General features: G+C 40.2%; 1 protein-coding gene across 2 annotated transcripts; it reads left to right on the top strand.

The window, feature by feature from the left end:
* The first annotated feature begins 3,925 nt into the window (after positions 1–3,925).
* On the top strand, positions 3,926–21,812 carry LOC128697851 (NOP protein chaperone 1-like). Of its 2 annotated transcripts, XM_070099585.1 has the most exons (5): positions 3,926–3,965; positions 4,034–4,138; positions 16,441–16,517; positions 20,195–20,341; positions 21,025–21,812. In XM_070099585.1, exons 2-5 carry the CDS (start codon positions 4,066–4,068, stop codon positions 21,316–21,318), a joined length of 591 nt encoding a protein of 196 aa, XP_069955686.1. In that variant the 5' UTR covers positions 3,926–3,965; positions 4,034–4,065; the 3' UTR covers positions 21,319–21,812. The 2 variants fall into 2 exon arrangements, with proteins under 2 accessions (XP_069955686.1, XP_053645773.2); XM_053789798.2 differs by lacking the exon at positions 3,926–3,965 and having other exon boundaries at positions 3,972–4,138.
* Positions 21,813–22,111: the final 299 nt, after the last annotated feature.

The raw sequence follows: 22,111 nt of genomic DNA, 5'->3' as shown, positions 1-22,111 counted from the left end.
AATTTTTCAGTCCTATGAAATCAGCCAAGCGAAAGTCAGGGACGGAGACTTGATTGCCATTATTAGGGGAATTCCATGATATATTAAAACTGAGTGATTTGTGATCACTCTCCCCAAGCTCATCATTAACCTCAAGATTATTAATTAGTGTTTCCCTACTGGCAAGAACCAAGTCAAGGAGGTTATTTCCCCTAGTTGGCTCTGTCACAAACTGTTTTAAAAAACAATCCTGGATCGTATCAAGAAAGTCACCCGACTCTAAATTTCCTGTCAAATTGCTCCAGTCAATCTGTCTATAGTTGAAATCTCCCATTAGCACAACATTTTCGTATGTAGATGCCTTACGAATTTCGTCCCATAGAAGTTTACTGCACTCCCTATCAAGATTTGGGGCCCTGTAAATCACACCCAAAATTAGTTTTTCTCGGCCCTCGAGAAGCTGTAACCAAACAGATTCAGTGGCTGACGCTTCTAATTTAATATCTTGTCTAACACAACAATTTAAGTTGTCTCTGACATACATCGCTACTCCACCACCTTTCCTGTTGACCCTGTCAGTGTGGAATAATTTATAGCCTTGTATGTGACATTCAGAGGGCATCTCTCTATCTTTCAGATTGAGCCAGGTCTCTGTTATAGCAATAATATCTATGTTTCCTGCACTTGCAATTAATCTTAGCTCATCTATCTTATTTCTAACACTCCTGCTATTAGTATAGTAAACCTTAAGGGAGCTAGTCCCTTGCTGCCCTCTGCTGTCCCCCTTTGTTTGCTGACCTGTTCTATTGTCTTTATTTATAACTTCATGCTGAATGCCTTTTATACATTTACTGTTTCCAACCCTAGTGTTGCAACCTGCTTGTTTCCCACACACACCCATACCTCTATCTTCCATCAGTTTAAAATCATAGGCATTTCACCAATGGCCTTCTCAATCGAGTCTGCAAGTGCTACCACCCCTGCCCCAGAGAGATGTATCCCATCCCTTGCATACATATCATGTTTGCCATAAAAGTTGTTCCAGTTGTCAATGAATGGGATTGCAAGTTCCTTGCAGTATCTGTCTAGCCAGCAATTTACACCAATTGCCCTAGACAACCATTCATTTCCTACTCCCCTTCTAGGCAAGATGCTACATATGATTGGGATCCCTCCCTTAGACTTAATGAAATCTATAGCTGACCTGTACTTATCTAGCAGCTCTTCTCTCCTACCCTTCCCAATATCATTTCCACCAGCACTGAGACAGATAATGGGCTTGTTCCCATTACCTGACATAATATTATCCAGCCTGTTGACAATGTCCCCAACACCAGCTCCAGGGAAGCACACTCTATCTCTCATCTTCTTATTCCTATTACAAAAAGCACGGTCAATATATCTTACCTGAGAGTCACCAACCACAATAATGCGCTTACCTTCATTAGCAGGGGCAGTAGTACCCTTACCTTCACTGGCCACTGAAGTACATTCATCCTGGAGAACAGAGAAGCGATTTCCTACCTTCAGATCTTCACTCTTAACTTTCCTTACTCTGATGCGCCTCCCATTACTGTGAACAACTCGCCACTTGTAGCAGGTGCTGGGCTGCACCTCACTGCTGGTAGCCGTTGCTACCTCCCCAACTACAGCCTCCTCACAGAGAGAGACAGACTGCACCTCACTGCTAGAAGTCTCATTCCCCACAACTCCAGCCACCTCACACTCTCTCCCAGACCCATTGAGGTGGACCTTCAGCCTCCTAATCTCCTCCTGGAGAAGCAAGACCTCCTCCTTCAACTCTCCAACCTCAGTTTTTAAAACACTGCAGAAGCAAGCCATGCTTTGTAACCGTCCACGCTAATCCCCAAAGCAGCTCAGGGTCTGTGACCTCACGTGACGACTGACCACTGACGACTAACGACTGACCACTGACGACTGACGACTGACCACTGACGACTGAGGAGGCAGGAGATTTAAATACCTTACCACCCTTTATATACAAAAAACTGTCACAAGTGCTATCACCAATCATTGCAACACTCTTTAACAAATCCATAGAATCCTCCACCTTCCCTACAGTACTCAAAATAGCTAGGGTCACCCCGATCCACAAAGGAGGAGACCAAACAGAGTTGAATAACTATAGGCCAGTATCCAACTTACACCCTCTCTCAAAAATTAATTCATAAACGAATCTACTCCTACCTTATCTCCCAAAACATACTCAACCCCTGCCAATTTGGATTCAGGCCTAATAAAAATACTAATGATGCTATTATATACATGCTAGAACATATATACACTGCAATAGAGAAAAAAGAAGTCCCACTGGGGATCTTCATTGACTTACGTCAAGCTTTTGATACAGTTGACCATGACTTGCTCCACGTAAAATTGTCACACTATGGTATAAGAGGGCACTCCCTCAACTACCTCAAGTCATACCTCAGCAACAGAAGCCAATATGTGTACGCAAATGGGGCAAACTCTTCTGCGCAACCAATTACAGTTGGTGTCGCACAGGGAAGTGTCCTTGGCCCTCTTCTCTTTCTCCTATACATAAATGACCTTCCAAATGCTTCGCAATTACTCAAACCCACACTATTTGCAGATGACACTACATACGTCTTCTCTCACCCGAGCCCAGTCACGCTAGCCAATACTGTAAATACCGAATTACAGAAAATATCTACCTGGATGAGGACTAACAAACTTACACTAAACATTGACAAAACCTACTTCATTCAGTTTGGTAACAGAGCTACAGATGTCCCTCTTAACATAGTGATAAACGGATCACCTATCACAAAGCTAACAGAGGGAAAATTCTTAGGAATCCACCTTGATAATAGACTCAAATTTCATACACATATACAACAAATTTCTAAGAAAATTTCCAAGACTGTAGGCATACTATCGAAGATACGGTACTATGTTCCACAGTCAGCCCTCCTGGCCCTATATCACTCTCTTATTTACCCCTATCTCACCTATGGAATTTGTGCATGGGGCTCAACAACAATTAACCATCTCAGACCACTAATTACCCAACAAAAGGCTGCAGTTAGAATGATAACAAATTCTCACTACAGGCAGCACACTCCACCAATATTCAATACACTAAACCTACTCACCATACAAAACATCCATACTTATTACTGCACTTATTACATACATAGAACACTTAACTCTGATATTAACCCTCCCCTCAAACATCTCCTTGCCAACCTCAACAGAACACATGACCATAACACAAGGCACAGATCACTCTTTGATGTTCCTCGTGTCCATCTCATACTATGCAAAAACTCAATGCACATAAAAGGCCCTAAAATCTGGAATTCATTACCTGTAAATATAAAAGAAACACTACGTGTTTATAAATTCAAGTCTCTTCTCAAAGATCACTTACTCACCCAAAACCAAATAAATACTGAATAACTGAACCTTATAAATTGTATATCTTAAATGTTTCTCACAATTATATCACATAAATGTTAAACCTAAAACCCAATCTAACTTTATTATTTTTTTAAATACACTACCTAACAGAATACTCCATACGACTGAATGTACAACAATGCATGCAACCATATGACCTGTCTTTGTAATACTCACTTGTGCTTTATAGTTATGTTTACAATAATGTATTATCACTGATTTCATCATTGCTTAGTTAATTTTAAGCCAGCCCGAAATGCTATGCATAGTATAAGTGGCTTTGGCATGCTGCTCTTATCTGTATTTTTTTGTACCTCTCTATGTGTGCTCAAATTGTAAATAAATAAATAAATAAATAAATAAATAAATAACATTAAATCCTTACAGATTATGGTATTAAGGCTAAGTGACTACATTATAATTTGTGAGTTTAGCAATGTGAATGCTTTTTTGGCACAATACAAAGTGTCTATATTGGTATAAAAGATAATAGTGAGTGTGAGGTGGGAAGGTAAAGTGGCCTTGAAGAGGGAGTCAGTAAGGTGGTGCAGCAGACATCTGGCTGCTGATAGTAAGGTGGTGCAGCAGACATCTGGCTGCTGATAGTAAGGTGGTGCAGCAGACATCTGGCTGCTGATAATAATGGAAGAGAAGAATATAAGTTCCTCAGTGACTAGGACCTCCAGGGAGCTGCTCTCAGTCACTGGTGATGGTGGTCAGTTTCTCTCAACACTCTTAAACAATATTATCACCGAGTCTGTCACGTTTTGGAGATCATGGAAATATGTGGTGAATGGTTTTGAAAACCGACAACTTGAAGAGTTGAGACACACTTGTGAAACACATGGGTATCTTTATTGAAAAAACGTTTCGCCATACAGTGGCTTCATCAGTCCTTACCCATTTCTACTTTGTATTGGACTGATGAAGCCACTGTGTGGCGAAACGTTTCTTCAATAAAGATTCCCATGTGTTGCACGAGTGTCTCAATTCTTCATGGAAATATAAACACTAAAGCAGTATAATGTGATCTTTTATTGACAACGTTTTGCCCACAGTGACTATCAAGTCACAAACATCTACCTGGGTAAAACACACGTGAGTCAGTATGTTTCACCCAGGTAGATCTGTTTGTGACTTGACACAGTCCATTGTGTGGGCGAAACGTTGTCAATAAAGAATCACATTATACTGCTTTAGTGTTTATATTTCCAATGTGTCGTCGGTATTTTATACCATTTATTTCCATCTTGGAGTCCATATTGACTATTATTGTTGCCTGGGTCTCTGGTGTTACTGGAAGTATTAAACATGTGCAACACCTAGGTGTCTATGTTGATGTTTCGCTCAGTATGTTAATAGATGATATGGTGAGACAATGGTAGCTGAGGCAGCCAGTCCCTCAGCCTGGGAGACTATCTTTAATACCCTTAATAATAATATAATTATTTCTACAAGTACGTGAGACAACTTACACATAACAGATGACATCAGTAATATAATATATAGAAAGACTCTTTATGTAGAACATTTCGTGCATTTAGGTTAATTTTGCCCCCAGGATGCAACCCACAACTGTCTGCTAACACCCAGGTACCTGCTAGGTGTCCCATGGCTCAGTTGACAATGCTCTCGCCTCACACTGGGTGTTCAGGTTCAATCCCAGCATGGGTGGGAATGTTAAATAAATAAACAAATAAATAATCTTTATTTACTACAAGTACATGTACATGGTATACAGTTCTAGCTGACAACAATGACATACTACTACATAGAAAGCCACTTGTTATGCTGAGCATCTCGGGCAAATTAGGTCAGTGTCCCAGGATGCGACCCACACCAGTCGACTAACACCCAGGTACCCATTTTACTGATGGGGAACATAGACAACAGGTGGAAAGAAACACGCCCAATGTTTCTACTCTGGCTGGGAATCGAACCCAGGCCCTTGCCGTGTGAAGCGAGAGCGTTAACCACCAGGCCACCAGACCCTTACCCCTGCTGTCCCTGTTCACCTAGCAAGCAAGTAGGTACCTGGGTGTTAGTCTACTGGTGTGGGTGGTATCCTGGGGGGACAAGATTGAAGGACCCCAATGGAAATAGGACAGACAATTCTCGATGATGCAATGCTTTTCTTGGGTTATCCTGGGTGGTAAACCGTCCGGAACTAAAAATCCAAATAAATCTTAACAGGGACAGCAGGCGTAAGGAAACGTGCACAATGTTTCACCCATGCCAGGATCGATCCCGGGACCCACAGTGTGTGAGTTGAGGATGCTGTCAACCAAGTCATGAGCACCTCTCAGTCATCAATATTAAGGTACTGAACTCTGGCTACCAGGCTGAAGGACTGATCACCTTATCTTCCATTGTCTTCTGTGTAGTCATACAAGGCTGAGGGACTGATCTCATCTTCCACTGTCTTCTGTGTAGTATAGTTATCTTTGTGTTGAGTTAACAAAGCAATTGGTTGGTAAAGCTTCTTCAAATAAACGTACCCAGGTGAGGCACCTGTCAAGTTCCTCATCTCGTCAATTTTCTACACCGTTATTGTAATATATTGGTGTTATTTTGTGAGCAGACTCATTGGAAATTGATGTGATGTGAATTTGAGATAGTTTTTATTTGTGGAAGTATAAAAAAAATTGTTAACTCAATTAAATCCAATTTAATTTAACCCAACCTAACAGAACCTGACCTGACTTGACCTAACCTAATGAATAATAATAATAATTCACTGCATATGTATATTGTGTATATATTTTGTGTGCATATTAATAAATTTATGTACATACTGTTAGGTGTCTCATACCTCAATTGGTAGTGCACTCAGCTCACACAGTGAGGTTCATGTTCCCTGGTAAGGGTGGAAACATTAGGATGTGTTTCCTTAAGATACCTGCTGTCCCTGTTCACCTAGCAGTAAGTACGTACCTGGGTGTTTGTCGACTGGTGTGGGTCGCATCCTGGGGACAAAATGAACTTAATTTGCCCAGAATGCATCAGAAATCTTCCCTGTGAGGATAGACTGAGGGCCCTGGATCTGCACCCTCTTGAACGGCGTAGATTATTATTATTATTATAATCAAAAAGAATGTATGTACATTCCTCATCAAGAAACTCAGGACTACAAATTCGGTATGCTCTTAGGAAAAACCCGATGATGATGCCTCTTTTGGTCTTGGTATCTTGACTGGAATAGAAGTATGTGAGATCATTTTTATTGGTGGGTTTCCGATAAACATACATTCACCAAACATTCACTGAGTTACATTTTCCTTCTTTTTTCATCAAAGACTGCAAGAAAAGAGCTCTTCAGATCATTAATTCTCCACGCATCAACACCACTCCCAACAAAGTTGTAATTCTTCCCAACAGCCAGGTTGCACTGAACGTCTCAAAAGTACTTTCACAAGCTAACACCAGAGTCGCCATCGCTTCTAGCACTTCAGTAAAGGATCTAACCAGGACAAAATCTAAGCACCACGAACCAGTCAATGCAGGAGTTTACACTATACCCTGTGGAGGCTGTGACAAGATTTAAATAGGTGAAACAGCAAGAAACCTTGACACCCGCCTCATTGAACACATTTACGCATGTAGGAACGGTAACTTGAACAACGCCTGTGTACAACACCGAAATTCCACCAATCATCTCATGAAATTCAGAGACGCCCAAATAGTGATCAAAGAAACTAATTTCCGCAGACGCAAGTGCCTCGAATCAGCACTGATCGCTGTTTCGAATACAATTAAACAAAACAACAGGCGGTTCACCATCTCCGAAGTCTTAGCAAGAATCCTCCTGAAAACAGTAAACCCTGCCATTACATAGTCTCTCCTGTTATACTACACAAAGCACATGACAGAGTGAATGCTGAAACAAGCTGCCTCTTTCCAGTCTATATTTGTCCAACCTATTTTTATGTTACCCAAGTAATAGCTTTTATATCCTTTTACTCATGTATGAATTAATTGCTCTACCATATTGTATTACTTTTGTCACTACCACTACTACTACTACTACTACTACTACTACTACTACTACCACCACTACTACCACTAGTGAACATCGAAATGGTACCTCACTAGTATTGCACCTCACTCTGAGCCTTTATATACCCTCTGTGTCCATGTATTGTTTGTAATGGCTTGATAAAGCTCCTGGAGAGCGAAATGCTGCCACAATAAATGTCACATTAGTTGCACTTGTGTCCTTTTACTTTACATATTGTCGGTAATTCTACCAACTTCATTACATTCTGTATACCTGAAAGAACCCTTTTGGGTTAGTCTTTGAATCCCTTGCGACCTTAGCCTCATAATCCCTTTTTGCTTTTCTTATTCCTTTCTTTATTTCTCTCTTTAATTGAATATATTGATTTCTTAACTGCCCATCCCCTCTTTTGATACGCCTATATATGCCTCTCTTTTGACCAATGAGATGTTTTAATCTATTGTTCATCCATTTGGGATCATTTTTGTTAGATCTACTTTCCCTACTCGGAACAAAAGTTGTCTGGGCAGCTAGAACTATGCTCTGAAAAAGTCATATTGGCAACCAAGATTACCTACCTGACCCATAGTCAGGACATCCCAATTTAGCCCACCCAAGTAATTTTTCAGTCCCATGAAGTCGGCCAAGCGAAAATCTGGGACAGAGATTTGATTGCAGTTATCTGGGTAATTCCATGATATATTGAAACTAAGTGATTTGTGATCACTTTCCCCAAGCTCATCATTAACCTCAAGATTATTAATTAGTGAATCTTTGTTGGCAAGAACCAAGTCAAGCAGATTGTTTCCTCTAGTTGGTTCTGTCACAACCTGCTCTAAAAAGCAATCCTGAACCGTATCAAGAAAGTCACTAGACTCAAGATTTCCTGTCATATTGTTCCAATCAATTTGTCTAAAGTTAACCCTTTGACTGTCGCAACCCCCAATCCTGAGGTGTCTCCTGGTGTCGCAAAATTTAAAAAAAAAAAAAAAATTATTTTTTCTTATGAAATGATAGAGAATCTTTTCCCGATTGTAATGACACCAAAAAAACGAAATTTGATGGAAAACTGACGGAATTATGCTCTCGCGAAGTTAGCGACCTCGGCGCTGTTTACAAATCGGCGATTTCGCCAACTTTGAGCCCTATTTTCAGCTAATTCCATTATTCCAGTCGCCCAAACTCGTAGCTATTTCTTTAGAACTCCATTTTTTCTATCGATTGAGTACAAGAAACTGCCCATTTACCGATTTCAACTACCTAATAATGTGGTCAGAAATTTGCAATTTGGCCAATTTCACAAAAACTAAAAAATATGACAATTTCAAAATAAGGTTCTGAATGAACAATGCAGACATTCCTGGCTCTAAAATAACTTTTTTTGCTCATCAGTCATGTCTCCAGGCCCCTCTAATATTACTCTTGCTTTCTATTTTGAATTTTTATTCAAACAAAAAATAGAAGACTTACTATTATGCAGACTACTGCAATACTGTAATAATTGTATAAATAACATCAACCCATTCATGACTGCATATTAGAATGGCTAGTTGGACATTTATTGGACAATGGCATCATTTGTTTACTTTTGAACATTGGCAAAAATCAAACATTTCCCCAACTTTGAGCTCCATTTCTAGGTTCTTTTTATAGTAAAATCAATCAAAATCACCTCTATTTCTATAATATGTTTTCCATTCTATCAAATGAGACCAAGAAAACGAGAATACAACCATAAATACTATACGAAAATAGACCACAAAGTCGGCATTTTAATTAAAAAAAACGGTCGGAGTTTTTTTTTTCTCATTATGCACTACGTGCTCCAGGATTTTTTTTATATGGTGCACACTGACCACACAGACCCATTCTCTCACATGTGGGCCTACCAGCTTTCTCCTGCTTGATTTGAAGCCGCTAGAATTTATGAGTATATATACGTCAAACACGGTACCTCGTAAGACGTATATATACGGCCGCGACAGTTAAAGGGTTAAAATCTCCCATTATCATAACATTTTCATATCTAGATGCCTTATGAATTTCGTCCCATAACAGCTTACTGCACTCCCTATCAAGGTTTGGGGGCCTATAAATCACACCCAAAATTAATTTGTCACGTCCCTCGAAAAACTGTAGCCAAACCGATTCTGTGTTCGATGTTTCTCATCTTATATCATGTCTAAGACAACAATTTAAATTTTCTCTGACATACATCGCTGTGGCATGCAAAGAGTACGTAACCTTTATTCGGCGCATGGACACACCCTCATTTACAGGCTATCTCCCCCAACCAGCGAACCAGGTTGCTAAGAGTTGATGATGGGGCCCCATCGTTCAACTAGTGACCAGGTTCTAGCCAATAAGAAGGTGGGATTGACAATCGCAGAGGTTATGTGGATACCGCTCTCCTGTCTGCCCTTGTCATTCCCATTCTAGAGCTGGTTGAAGCACGGTCTGCTATCTTGTGGCTTCTATTTCTGCCTTGCTTACCGTGGAGTGCACTATATTTATCACTGTACATAGTGTACATATTGCTGTTATAAATTGGTGAAGGATAATATAAGTCTAAACTTTTTCTACTGTGTTTATTTGCTCCCATTACACCTGGGATAACAGGCCATTTGAAATCCTAGGTTGTAATATGGGTAGCCTGTCCGAGAGCTGGACTTAGAGAAACGGTTGAGCTTAGGGTGAAGCTTGTAGCAGGAACATTGTGTAGCTTGCTGTTTCGCTTCGCTTTACAAATTTTGCGTGTCAGTTGCTTATGATCAGCCTTGCTATTGTGTGATCGTTCAACAGCTCGCTACTAGCTTGTTCAGTGTGCTCGCTTCGCTACGGTCAATCTTGTGTGCAGTCGGCTTTGCTTGTATGCGTATTCTGCAATCGTACTGTGCATAGCTAAGCGTGTTCTGCAAATTAACGTGTTACGTTGGGGTATTCGTACTGTGCATAGCGAATAACTTATGCCACCTAGACGAGTCAGACGCCTGGTGTCGGCATATACTTTGCATAACCTACCTAAATTGTCCCTACAGCGTTGTTGGCAAATTGCTCGTTCCATTGGCATTCCCTATAAACGCACTCTCACAGCTGCGCAACTGCGTTCACTTATTGCTGACATACTTATTGAAGAAGAGATGGCACATCAAACTCCTCCCTCTACGGGAGCTAGGGCAAAAACTACTATGTTCTCGCAGGAGGAAGATGATATACCTACGGAGCAAAATGGTCAGTATAGTGCAGCTGGGTTGTCTCAGGGTGAATCAGCGTCGTTGGCACTTGAGCTGGCAAAAATCAATCTTGAGCAAACTAGGGAACAGAGAGCATTCGCAAGGGAAGAATTTGATAGGGAAAGAGAAAGGAGGCAGTTTTCGCATTCTGTAAACGATTTCAGTTTACAAAAAGCAGTACAGCTTGTTCCCCGCTTCAATGAGGCCGAACCAGAGCAATTTTTCGAAAGCTTCGAAAATCAGGCTCGAGCCTTGAGGTGGCCGGAACAGCACTGGGCAGCGTTGGTTCATACAGCATTATTGGGTAAGGCACAGGAATTTACGTCGGTATTAACTGACGCTGAATTCTCTGATTATCAAGTAGTGAAGACCACAGTGTTGGGAGCATATACATGTATCCCAGCTAAATATCGTAAGACCTTCAAATTGAACAGGCGGCAGCTTGGTCAATCCCTGGTGGACTTTGTGAGACAGCAAACCAAAGCTTTTACCAGCTGGTATAAAGCGAGTGGTGTCTCTAACTTTGAGGAGCTGGTGCAGCTTATTCTGATTGATAACCTGCTGGAGTCTGTGGGACCAGAGGTTCGTGTCTTTCTGCAGGATCGTGACTTAACCACTGCATTGGAGGCGGCCAGGTTGGCTGATACCTTCGAAACGAACCGCTCCTTGTCCGAGCGGTCCTGTCTCTCTTTTCAACAGTCTGGCGTGAGCAGAGATCGACAACATTGGAGAATGAAGTGCCAGCCGGAGGGAGAGCGTCTACGTCATCCAAATAAGTCACCTGGTGAGCCACGCTTCTCAACATATGGTCCCCCTGCGGAGAGGCAAACTACTTATGGAGCATCTCGACAACAATATCCAGAGAGGCACCAGCCAGAACGACACCACTTGCAACGTCATCAGGGAGTAAAGGGCAAGCCTGTCGTCTGCTTCAGATGCAATAAAGTAGGTCACATCAGTTCCAACTGCCCCCAAAAACCTCAACCCATCGGGAAAATCTCTAATATCCCTAGTACCATGTCCCCTAGAGAAGTAGAAAAAGGTATGGCCCCTTATTATTGCGAAAGTCTTATTTCCCTTCAGGAAAACTCAGAACCAACTAAAGTAAATACCTTTAGAGATACTGGAGCATATTGCTCACTTGTCAGAGAAGGAATATTACCCCTTTCAGAGAATACTTCCTTGAATTCCTCAGTTTTATTGGAAGCTTATGGAGGAGCTATATATTCAGTTCCTTTGCATAAAATTTATGTACAGTGCAAATATTACACTGGGTACTTGACTGTAGGTATCTCAAAAGGATTTCCCATGAAAAATGCCATGTTATTACTGGGTAATAACATTACTACTGTTACTTCGTGTCCTGAACCTATAATGATTAATGCTTCTCCAGTGTTGGCCATAACTCGGGCAACATCCCAAGGGTTGTCTGGGGAGAATGTTGACCTATCCTTGGACGACTCCGATCTCGGAATAGCCACGTTGTTTTATGAGACACACCGGCCGGAGTCTCGTAAATCAAGTGAACAGACCCCGATCAAGCCTTCCTATTCCCAGGTTGCAGGATTCCCAGATGTCTCTGTTTCCATGCCCGAGGGACTGTCCTTCCGGGAGGAACAACGAAAGGACCCTTCTTTAAAATTCGCTTTTGAGGCAGCCATGGGTAAATCCTCTTTGGGTCATCCAGTCAAGTATGAAGTTAAAAATGATTATTTGGTATGCACTGAGACTGGTAAGGAGATAGAGGGCCGGCAATTATACGACAGGTTAGTGGTTCCAACCAAGTATAGACCTCAGATATTAAATATAGCTCATAATACGTCATTAGGAGGTCACTTAGGAATTACAAAAACCTTGTATAGAATCACAAAAGAATTTTATTGGCCAAAATTAAAGAAAGATGTGAAGAATCATATTAGGTGTTGCCGAGAATGTCAGCAAGTTGGAAAACCTGGACATTCCATTAAACCTGCACCTCTCCAACCCATACCTGCTGATGGAGAACCTTTTGCAGATTTAATTATAGATTGTGTAGGTCCACTACCTAAGTCAAAGTCTGGAAATCAGTATTTATTTACAATTATGGATAAAGTAACCAGATATCCTGAAGCAATCCCTATGCGTAGTATCAATACTAAAGCTATTCTCAAAGCTTTAACAAAATTCATTTCTTGTTTTGGCATTCCTAAAACTATACAAAGTGATCAAGGTACTAACTTCACTGCCAAAGCATTTAGGGAAGTATTAACTAGGTTAGGGATAATTCACAACTTATCCACTGCCTATCACCCTCAGTCCCAAGGCGCCTTGGAAAGATTCCACCAAACATTAAAAACAATGATGAGAAGTTTTTGCATGCACTTTCCGACAGATTGGGATGAATCTCTACCGTTGTTGCTATTCTCAGTACGAGAGACGGTGCAAGAGTCTACAGGGTATAGTCCGTTTGAGCTGATCTTTGGGCACAATGTACGAGGTCCTCTTTGGGTGCTCAAAGAAGGATGGATGGGAGAAGACGTAAGCTCAGCACTCTACAACCCGTCTTCAAGGTTGCAGGTGGCACGTGAGTTAGCCACGGCTAACCTAAAGATAGCTCAAAGTAAGATGAAACAGAGGTATGACAAAAGTGCACAATTCCGCTCCTTCCATCCAGGAGACAAGGTGTTGGTGCAGGAACCTATACCTGGCCACACCTTGAAAGCTAGATTTACGGGACCTATGCAGATAGTAAGTAGATTATCTGATTTAAATTATGTGGTAGCTCCCATTGATAAGACCTCAAAAACAAAAACTTACCACATTAATCAAATCAAGGCCTTTCATACACCAGATAAAGTCCCAGTAATGACTCTGTCCTCTACCTCTGAGGACGACTCTGACTCTTTGCACTCTATCTCTGAAATTAATACTAAACTTTCCAATTCTGTCCTCCTCAAGGATCCTAGCCCTTTAATGGATGGATTATCTGAAATACAAGCAACCAATTTAACTGAGCTTCTACAGTCATATCCTAATATTTTTTCGGATGTGCCGAAAAAATGTACGTTAGGTTACCATGATGTAGATGTGGGAAAATCTAAACCAATTAAACTCTCCCCCTACAGAGCTAATCCTGAAAAGCAAAGGCTACTTCAGCAGGAAGTAGACTTCTTGTTAGAACATGGTTTAGTGGAGGAGTCATCTAGTCCATGGGCTTCACCGTGCATCCTAGTAAAGAAGGCTGATGGAGGGTTTCGTATGTGCACAGACTACCGTAAAGTGAACGAGGTCACAATTACAGATGCTTACCCTCTTCCTCGTCTGGATGACGTAATTGACTTTGTGGGTAAGGCTACTTTTGTGTCCAAATTAGATCTCCTTAAAGGTTACTATCAGGTACCTTTGACAGATAAGGCGAAGGATATCTCTGCCTTCGTAATTCCAGGAGGTCATTATCAGTATACAGTTACCCCCTTCGGAATGAAAAATTCCCCCTCTTCATTCCAGAAACTCATCCATCAGGCTATTAAAGGACTTGAAGGCACGGCAGCATACCTAGATGATATTATTGTGGTGTCTGATACTTGGGATCAACACCTACTTAGACTTAAAGCTCTGTTTGAGACCTTTAAGAATTCCCAATTAACAGTTAATTTATCTAAATCTTCCTTTGGCCAGGCCACTATCACTTTTCTAGGCCATGAAGTAGGTAGTGGTAATGTTGCACCTAAACTTGCTAAAGTTCTTTCGATTAAAGAATATCCAGTTCCTCATGATAGGAAATCTCTTCAACGTTTCCTAGGCATGATAGGATTTTACAGAAGATTCTGTAAGAATTTCTCAGATATTGTAGCCCCTCTTACCTCTCTTACCAGTCATAAAGTTCCCTTTAATTGGACGTCAGATTGTAACACTGCTTTTAATAAAGCAAAAAGATTATTGTGCTCTGCACCCATTCTCCTGTCTCCAGACTTCTCCAAACCTTTTTCATTACAGGTTGATGCTTGTGAGTCTGGGGTTGGGGCGGTACTATTACAAATCGGGAACAAGGAGCTGCAGCCAATCGCATACTTTTCAGCTAAGTTCCAGCCACATCAGAGAGCTTACTCTACCATTGAAAAAGAAGCCCTCGCACTGGTACTGGCTTTGGAGCATTTCGATGTTTATGTGGGCCAGACATCGCAGGTGGTCACAGTCTACAGTGATCACAACCCGTTAGTCTATCTCCAAGCCATGAAGAATCACAACACAAGGCTTATGCGTTGGACGCTCAGGCTGCAGCCCTACAACCTAAAAATAAAATATATTGCCGGCAAAGAAAATGTGTTGGCAGACTCTTTGTCAAGAGTCTAGTTTAATATTTTATTTAGGTTAGGATGTATTTGTGGTAACCCCCCTTTCAAGCTCTTTTTTTTATCCCCTGATGTGGGGGTTTTTTTTAGTGAGGGGATACGGGCTACCGTCCGCTTGTATCTTGGACCTATGTTGGCCTATCTGACTGCTGTCTCACTCTGAGTTTAGGGTTTGGCTTTTGGTCACTAGGAAAGCTGAGCTCTATCTAAGAGTTGGATGGTGGAGAGGATAGGCGGTCCCATTATTTTGTGCCATGGCGGCACGGTTACCACTGGGAGGTGGCAGCCTAATCCTGAGCCTTCTCGGGGGTGGGGGTGTGGCATGCAAAGAGTACGTAACCTTTATTCGGCGCATGGACACACCCTCATTTACAGGCTATCTCCCCCAACCAGCGAACCAGGTTGCTAAGAGTTGATGATGGGGCCCCATCGTTCAACTAGTGACCAGGTTCTAGCCAATAAGAAGGTGGGATTGACAATCGCAGAGGTTATGTGGATACCGCTCTCCTGTCTGCCCTTGTCATTCCCATTCTAGAGCTGGTTGAAGCACGGTCTGCTATCTTGTGGCTTCTATTTCTGCCTTGCTTACCGTGGAGTGCACTATATTTATCACTGTACATAGTGTACATATTGCTGTTATAAATTGGTGAAGGATAATATAAGTCTAAACTTTTTCTACTGTGTTTATTTGCTCCCATTACACCTGGGATAACAGGCCATTTGAAATCCTAGGTTGTAATAATCGCCACACCACCACCCTTCCTGTTGACCCTATCAGTGTGGAATAGTTTATAACCCTGTATGTTGCATTCAGAAGGCATTTCTCTATCTTTCAGGTTGAACCAGGTCTCTGTTATACCAATAATATCTATATTACCTACACTTGCAAGTAATTTTAGCTCATCTATCTATAGAGTTGTGGATGAGTGGAACAAACTCCCGAGTACAATTATAGAGGTTAAAACGTTGTGTAGTTTTAAAAATAGGTTAGATAAATACATGAGTGGGTGTGGGTGGGTGTGAATTGGACTTGACTAGCTTGTGCTAGTCAAGCCATGCTCCTTCCTAAAGTGGAAGTGACCTGACTAGGTGGGTCATTGGGGAAATCTGGGTGGGTGGGGGGGCATGGACCTGCTTTGAATGGGTCAGTAGGCCTGTTGCAGTGTTCCTTCTTTTTTATGTTCTTATAACCAGGGACTTTCTATATAGTATTTCACTGATGTCATCTATGGTCCGTATACGCTGTATAAGTACTTGTAGAAATAAATATTATCATAATTATTTTTATTAATTATCATATAGTGCAAGTCAGAAAAGCAACCCATTTCCAGTGGGGTCCTTGATAATTATAATTATCAAGGATAATTACATTTTTGTAACAAAACCAAGATTATAAGAGGTATAGTATTGGGTAGATATTACACAGTTTAGAGCTGAAGGCTATTTTGTATTTCAGATTCTCGAAGCTTTGTGGAATCTTTACTAAAACGACCACCAAAAGGACAGTTGAGTAACAAGCCAAAAATATTCAAGGTTCGTACTTAAGTCATTGTAAACAGTACTACAGTAATATAGTGGTATAGTTACAGTATTTGCATGTAATATGTTACTCGCACTAGTCCATGCGCTGAATGACCCACATGGATTACTTATTTAATGAGTAATTATAATAATAATAATAATAATAATAATAATATAAGAGTTCAGATTTTTAACCTGGGCGAGAGTTAGCCACTCAGGATACCAAAAAAAGTCAGTGCATCATCAAGGACTGTCTTGTGTTATTTCCATTGTGGTTCTTCAATCTTGTCCCCAGGATGCCACCCACAACAGTCCACTAGCACACAGGTACCTACCTACTGCTAGGTGAACAGTGACAGCAGTGTAAGGTAACATGCCCAATATTTCCACCCATGCCGGGGACTGAACCACGGACACTCGGTGTGTGAGGGGAGAGCATTGCTTGTCAAAATTAAATACAGTAAATATTTGTCTATAAAAAATAAGGTGCTGTCCATTTATTAAGAATTTAGGGAAAAGTGGCTAGTTACAGGTATTTTTTTTTCTGGGGCCCATAATATGCACATTTTATGCACAAGTAACACTGATAAATGTGAGAATGAAGACAAACCTACAGTTTTGTATATTATTAGGCTATATACATAATGTGATAAAATTGGGTTTAGTGTAATGTAAAAATGGAGTCACTGAATTGAATTGTTTTTATATAACAGGGACACTGCAATGAATTACTCAGTCACCTTTTCAATGCTATACTTGACTGAAGGCATGGCAGTGACCATCAACCTATCTTATAAACTCTCGCCCATTATCCACTAGAGTCTGGCAGCAGTAGAGTTGTCTCTTTCAAAGTCTGTCTGTGACTCGGTTGAGTGTTCATACCTGGACTATCATCCAGGAGGCCTATGACTATTTTGAGCAAGTGGCATTACAGGCAGTGGAATCCTCCATTGCCAAATACAGTGGTGTCACAAAATGCCCACTGATGGAAGATTGCAATACTATTGCACAACTCTTAACAAGTGTATCTCTCAAAGTAAGTAGGGTAGCACTGTTTCACTTTTCCAGAGATGAGAGAACATTTGTTATCTATTAATTACCATATACACGACCCCAAGTCAGATGGTAACATTTATCTAAATATACATATACCATATCTTCCAGCATATAAAGCACCCTGTTTTTCCTCACAAAATGCCTTGGAAAATCACCCTATACCTTATATGCTCAAGGCCAGGGTCAAGAGTATGCTTTGGGTTACACTTTAGCATAAAGTAAGAGGGTAATTAACCCTTGAATGTAATTACTGATTTACCATTATGACAATAATTTTGTGCACCTTGTAAGTATGCCAGAAATACACAGAAAGTGTCATTAGCATACAATGAGAGCTCAGACTAGGCAAAATTAATGAGCATATAATTTATATAGTACCTCAAGAATAGTAGCAGTACTCCACATGATATTGGTAAATGCTAATGTGGTATTATCTTTTAAAAACATTTTTCTTATTGCTCTGGTAAAATTTGAACCATTTACAGATATGCTGATAGCTTGTGTCTTTTATACGTAACATTTCATGGATTACTATGTTAATTGCCATTTGTAAACAGTTCTCATTACAGTGGACCCCTGGTTTACGATATTATTTCATTCCAGAAGTATGTTCAGGTGCCAGTACTGACCGAATTTGTTCCCATAAGGAATATTATGAATTAGATTAGTCCATTTCAGACCCCCAAACATACACATACAAACGCACTTACATAAATATACAGTGGACCCCCGCTTAACGATCACCTCCAAATGCGACCAATTATGTAAGTGTATTTATGTAAGTGCGTTTGTACGTGTATGTTTGGGGGTCTGAAATGGACTAATCTACTTCACAATATTCCTTATGGGAAAAAATTCGGTCAGTACTGGCACCTGAACATACTACTGGAATGAAAAAAGTTCGTTAACCGGGGGTCCACTGTACTTACATAATTGGTCGCATTGGGAGCTGATCGTAAACTGGGGGGGCCACTGTACTTTCAGAGTGCAGTAGCTACTGTGTTGTATTTTCTTGTTAGGTAAAATGACACATGTTCAACTAATGCGACATTTTATTGTGGCAATGTTTCGCTCTCCAGGAGGTTTGTCAAGCCGAAACGTTGCACCAATAAAGTGTCACATTAGTTGCAAGTGTCCTTTTACCTATTATTTGAAATTCTGCTAACATTATTGAATTTCCTTATTTTCTCTAAACCCATGGGAGTCATTCAGTGCAAGGGATGGCAGAGGCTTCATCTTCCTTTTCTAATCATGACCCAGTCTCCACAGTACAGGTGCTCCTTGACTGGGGTTACATTCCAACAGACCCATCACAAGTTGAAAATATCCTAAGTCAAATATGAAAGCCTCTCCTCACTTAATGATGGGGTTCTGTTCCTAAGAGTAGACAGTAAGTGAATTGGTTATTAAGCAAGGAGCATACTGTACGGTAGTGGGTTTGTGTCAACCATCTTTAGATATTTTTTTGAAGAATCGAGACACTTATGCAACATATGGGAATCTTTATTGAAGAAATGTTTTGCCACACAGTGGCTTCATCAGTCTTATACAAAGTAGGAATGTACAAGGAGAGGAGCTTGAGGTAATCAGTCCCTCAGCCTGGAGTCAATGTGTTTAGTCCATCAATCTTGTAGAAAGTACAGCACAGGGCCGTAGCAGTGGCTTACATACTGTAGTCAGGTGAGGCGAAGCAGGAGGAGGCAGGGTCATAGTGGAACCATCCACTAGTCTAAGTAGGTCTTCGTTCAAAGATAGGACAAGTTTTGAAGAATTCTTTGTATCAAGCTCCCATGATGATGCAGTGTCTTGACAGATGTGGTGAATGGTTTTGAAAACTGACAAGTTGAAGAATCGAGACACTTATGCAACACATGGGAATATTTAATGAAGAAACATTTTGCCACACAGTGGCTTCATCAGTCTTATACAAAGCAAGAAGGTATAAGGAGAGGAGGAGTTTGAGGTAATCAGTCCCTCACCATTTAGAACATTTTTAGTACATTTTTAAATGTTTATACAATAGTGTACTGGATACTGTAATAAACAGAATAGAGGAAATAAGCTCTGGTATTATATACCATTCTTGTACTACTACTACTACTACTACCTCCACCTCTTCCTGCCTATATATAGTTGTCCTGCTCCACTTCTGGTTAGTGAGACTTTGTAAATGGTCCAAGTCGGACCGAAACGTCGTTGTAAGCTTCTCTTCTCTCTTTTATGTGCGGGTTATTTGTGTATCATTCCAGTCACGGTATTGTGCCTTTTTTTTGTTATTTATACATTACTTAGGTTTGCATATCAGTTTGAGAGCTGGTCATAAGTCTGAGTGGTCGGTAAACGAGTATGTCGCTAAGTAAGGAGAACCTTTATATGATAAATAACTGTCACTGAATAAGTAAATAAACAAATAATTACTGTAACTAAATACCAGTACTGAAAAATAAATGAATAAAAGTTATGGACTTGCTGCCTTCGTGCTGGATAATTATCTTAAGTTTCATCTCCATAGTAATTACTTTTTGCACCACAAGTCGATCCATCATAAGTCGAAAAGCACCTGTGTTTACAGTACATATATGGGTCATGGTAAGTTCACAAGTGTATATATAATGTATTTGATGTTTCACCAGGTTGCTCGCAGTCCACTATTGGATCGGATACAAGCATTCCTACCCGAGTTTCACGAGTCTACCAAAGAGCTCTTGACCCAGTCCAAGCAGAAATTAGAAAGCATGGACATAGAAAATACTGAAGACGATAGTAATGTTGTAGAGATGGTAAGTTTCCTTTGTCAAGCCATTATGGGTTGACAAAGCTCCTGAACAGTGAAATACTGCCACAGTAAAATGCCACATTAGTTGCATCTGTGACCTATACCATATATTTATATACAGTATTTCTCTCTCTCATTTAATATGTCAAAGTTGTTTTATTGATGAATGTATAGGAAAGGGGTGTATTAATATGTAATTTTTAAGGAGGCAGGCAGTATTAATTTAAATTAACTTATAGGACCTCATGGTTTCACTTTTAACTTGACTAAGTTTAAGATGAAATTCAACTTCAGCCTGATTACAGCCTCTCCTCACTTAACGATAGAGTACCATTCCTAAAATCACATTGGTAAATGAATTCGTTGCTAAGTGAGTATACTATAATGGTGGTGGGTTTGTGTCGACCATCTTTGATATTGTTTTAATGTTACTTTTGCACCATTTATAACATTTCTGGTATATTTTTAAATGTTTATACAGAAGTGTACTGTGTATTGTAATAAACAGAATACAGGAAATCAGCTCTAATATACATTATCTAGGTATGCATACTGGTCAGAGAGCCCATCGTAAGTCTGAATCGTTGGTAAACGAGTATGTCGCTAAGTGAGGAGAGGCTGTATATTTTTTCTTAATTTTACCATGTGTTAAATGTTAATGTATATTATGTTTGGCAACTCCTGCAGAATATACTCATAGGAGAGATGGACTCTCAGAGCGAGAGTGACGAACGTGGAAGTACCTTGCTGGGTTATGGAAGTGACAGCGACTCTGACAGTGACAGCAAGTCAGAAGATTCCGCCGTCGTGGGTCCAGTAACTCTTACAAACATCAGAATACCTTCAGAAGCGAAGGGTGGAAGAAAAAGAAGCAAATGCCACATAAGAATGGTTGATGACATGCAAGATGAGGAAAGTTTGTGTAGAGAGAAATCAGACAGTGAGATCACTGAAGCTTCCACTAATTCAGGAGAAAGGTGAATGGCTTTTTAAAGTCTGCATAATGCGGTAACTAGTACCTTTCATCTCTTTAAGTACAGGTGTTCCTCCACTTATGATGGGATTACGGTCCGACGAACCCACTGTAAGTTGAAAATATACTACCATGACTTGAATATGAATATGAAATGCTAAATAAATACAAAAATAAATAACTACAGTCCCTGAATAAGTAAATAAACAAATAATTGCTGTAACTAAATACATACCAGTATTGAAAAGTAAATAAATAAATAAATACAAGTTACAGACTTGTCGTCTTCATGCTGGGTAATTATCTTAAGCTTCATCTCCAACGTAATTGCTTTTGCACCATTGTAAAGTCAAAATATTGCAAGTTGAACCATTGTAAGTCGAGGAGCATCTGTACAGGTAAATGGTTTTTATTTTGGCCTAGGTTTCCTTATAGGAAAGCTAGGTCAAAACATTGTGTGAAGGTGCCAAGTATTTTGTTAGGTTAAAAAATAACTTTTTTTTTTTAAACTAAGATAATCATAAACACCTTTGTACTTTTCTAGGATTACCTTAAGTGTTGTCCTGCACTCCAAGGGAAAACAGTTAAATATAGATGTGACTATTTTTGATACTGGCTATGCCAGTTGTTTATTTTCCACTAAAAATAACATAGCCATCTAACTTTGTTAAAATTTACATAATTTAAAATGGCCAAATTACCTAAACAACTGTAATATTATATTAGCCTGTTTGCACAAGTTGGTAACCATGTGAATGATGATGATTGTGTTACCATCGCTGGGTCACCCTACCTTGGTGA

Source organism: Cherax quadricarinatus, chromosome 68 (assembly GCF_038502225.1).
Source record: "Cherax quadricarinatus isolate ZL_2023a chromosome 68, ASM3850222v1, whole genome shotgun sequence".
Taxonomy (NCBI): Eukaryota; Metazoa; Arthropoda; class Malacostraca; order Decapoda; family Parastacidae; genus Cherax; species Cherax quadricarinatus.
The sequence above is the reverse complement of the archived record's forward strand: the minus strand, read 5'-3'. Positions and strand labels throughout refer to the sequence as shown.

Bases quoted from the DNA above. Each gene is read 5' to 3' on its own strand.
- LOC128697851 (XM_070099585.1), top strand. From the start codon at position 4,066: ATGGAAGAGAAGAATATAAGTTCCTCAGTGACTAGGACCTCCAGGGAG. The intron at 16,518-20,194 runs GTTCGTACTTAA...ATGTTTCACCAG, and splicing joins ACAAGCCAAAAATATTCAAG to GTTGCTCGCAGTCCACTATT. The intron at 20,342-21,024 runs GTAAGTTTCCTT...CAACTCCTGCAG, and splicing joins ATAGTAATGTTGTAGAGATG to AATATACTCATAGGAGAGAT.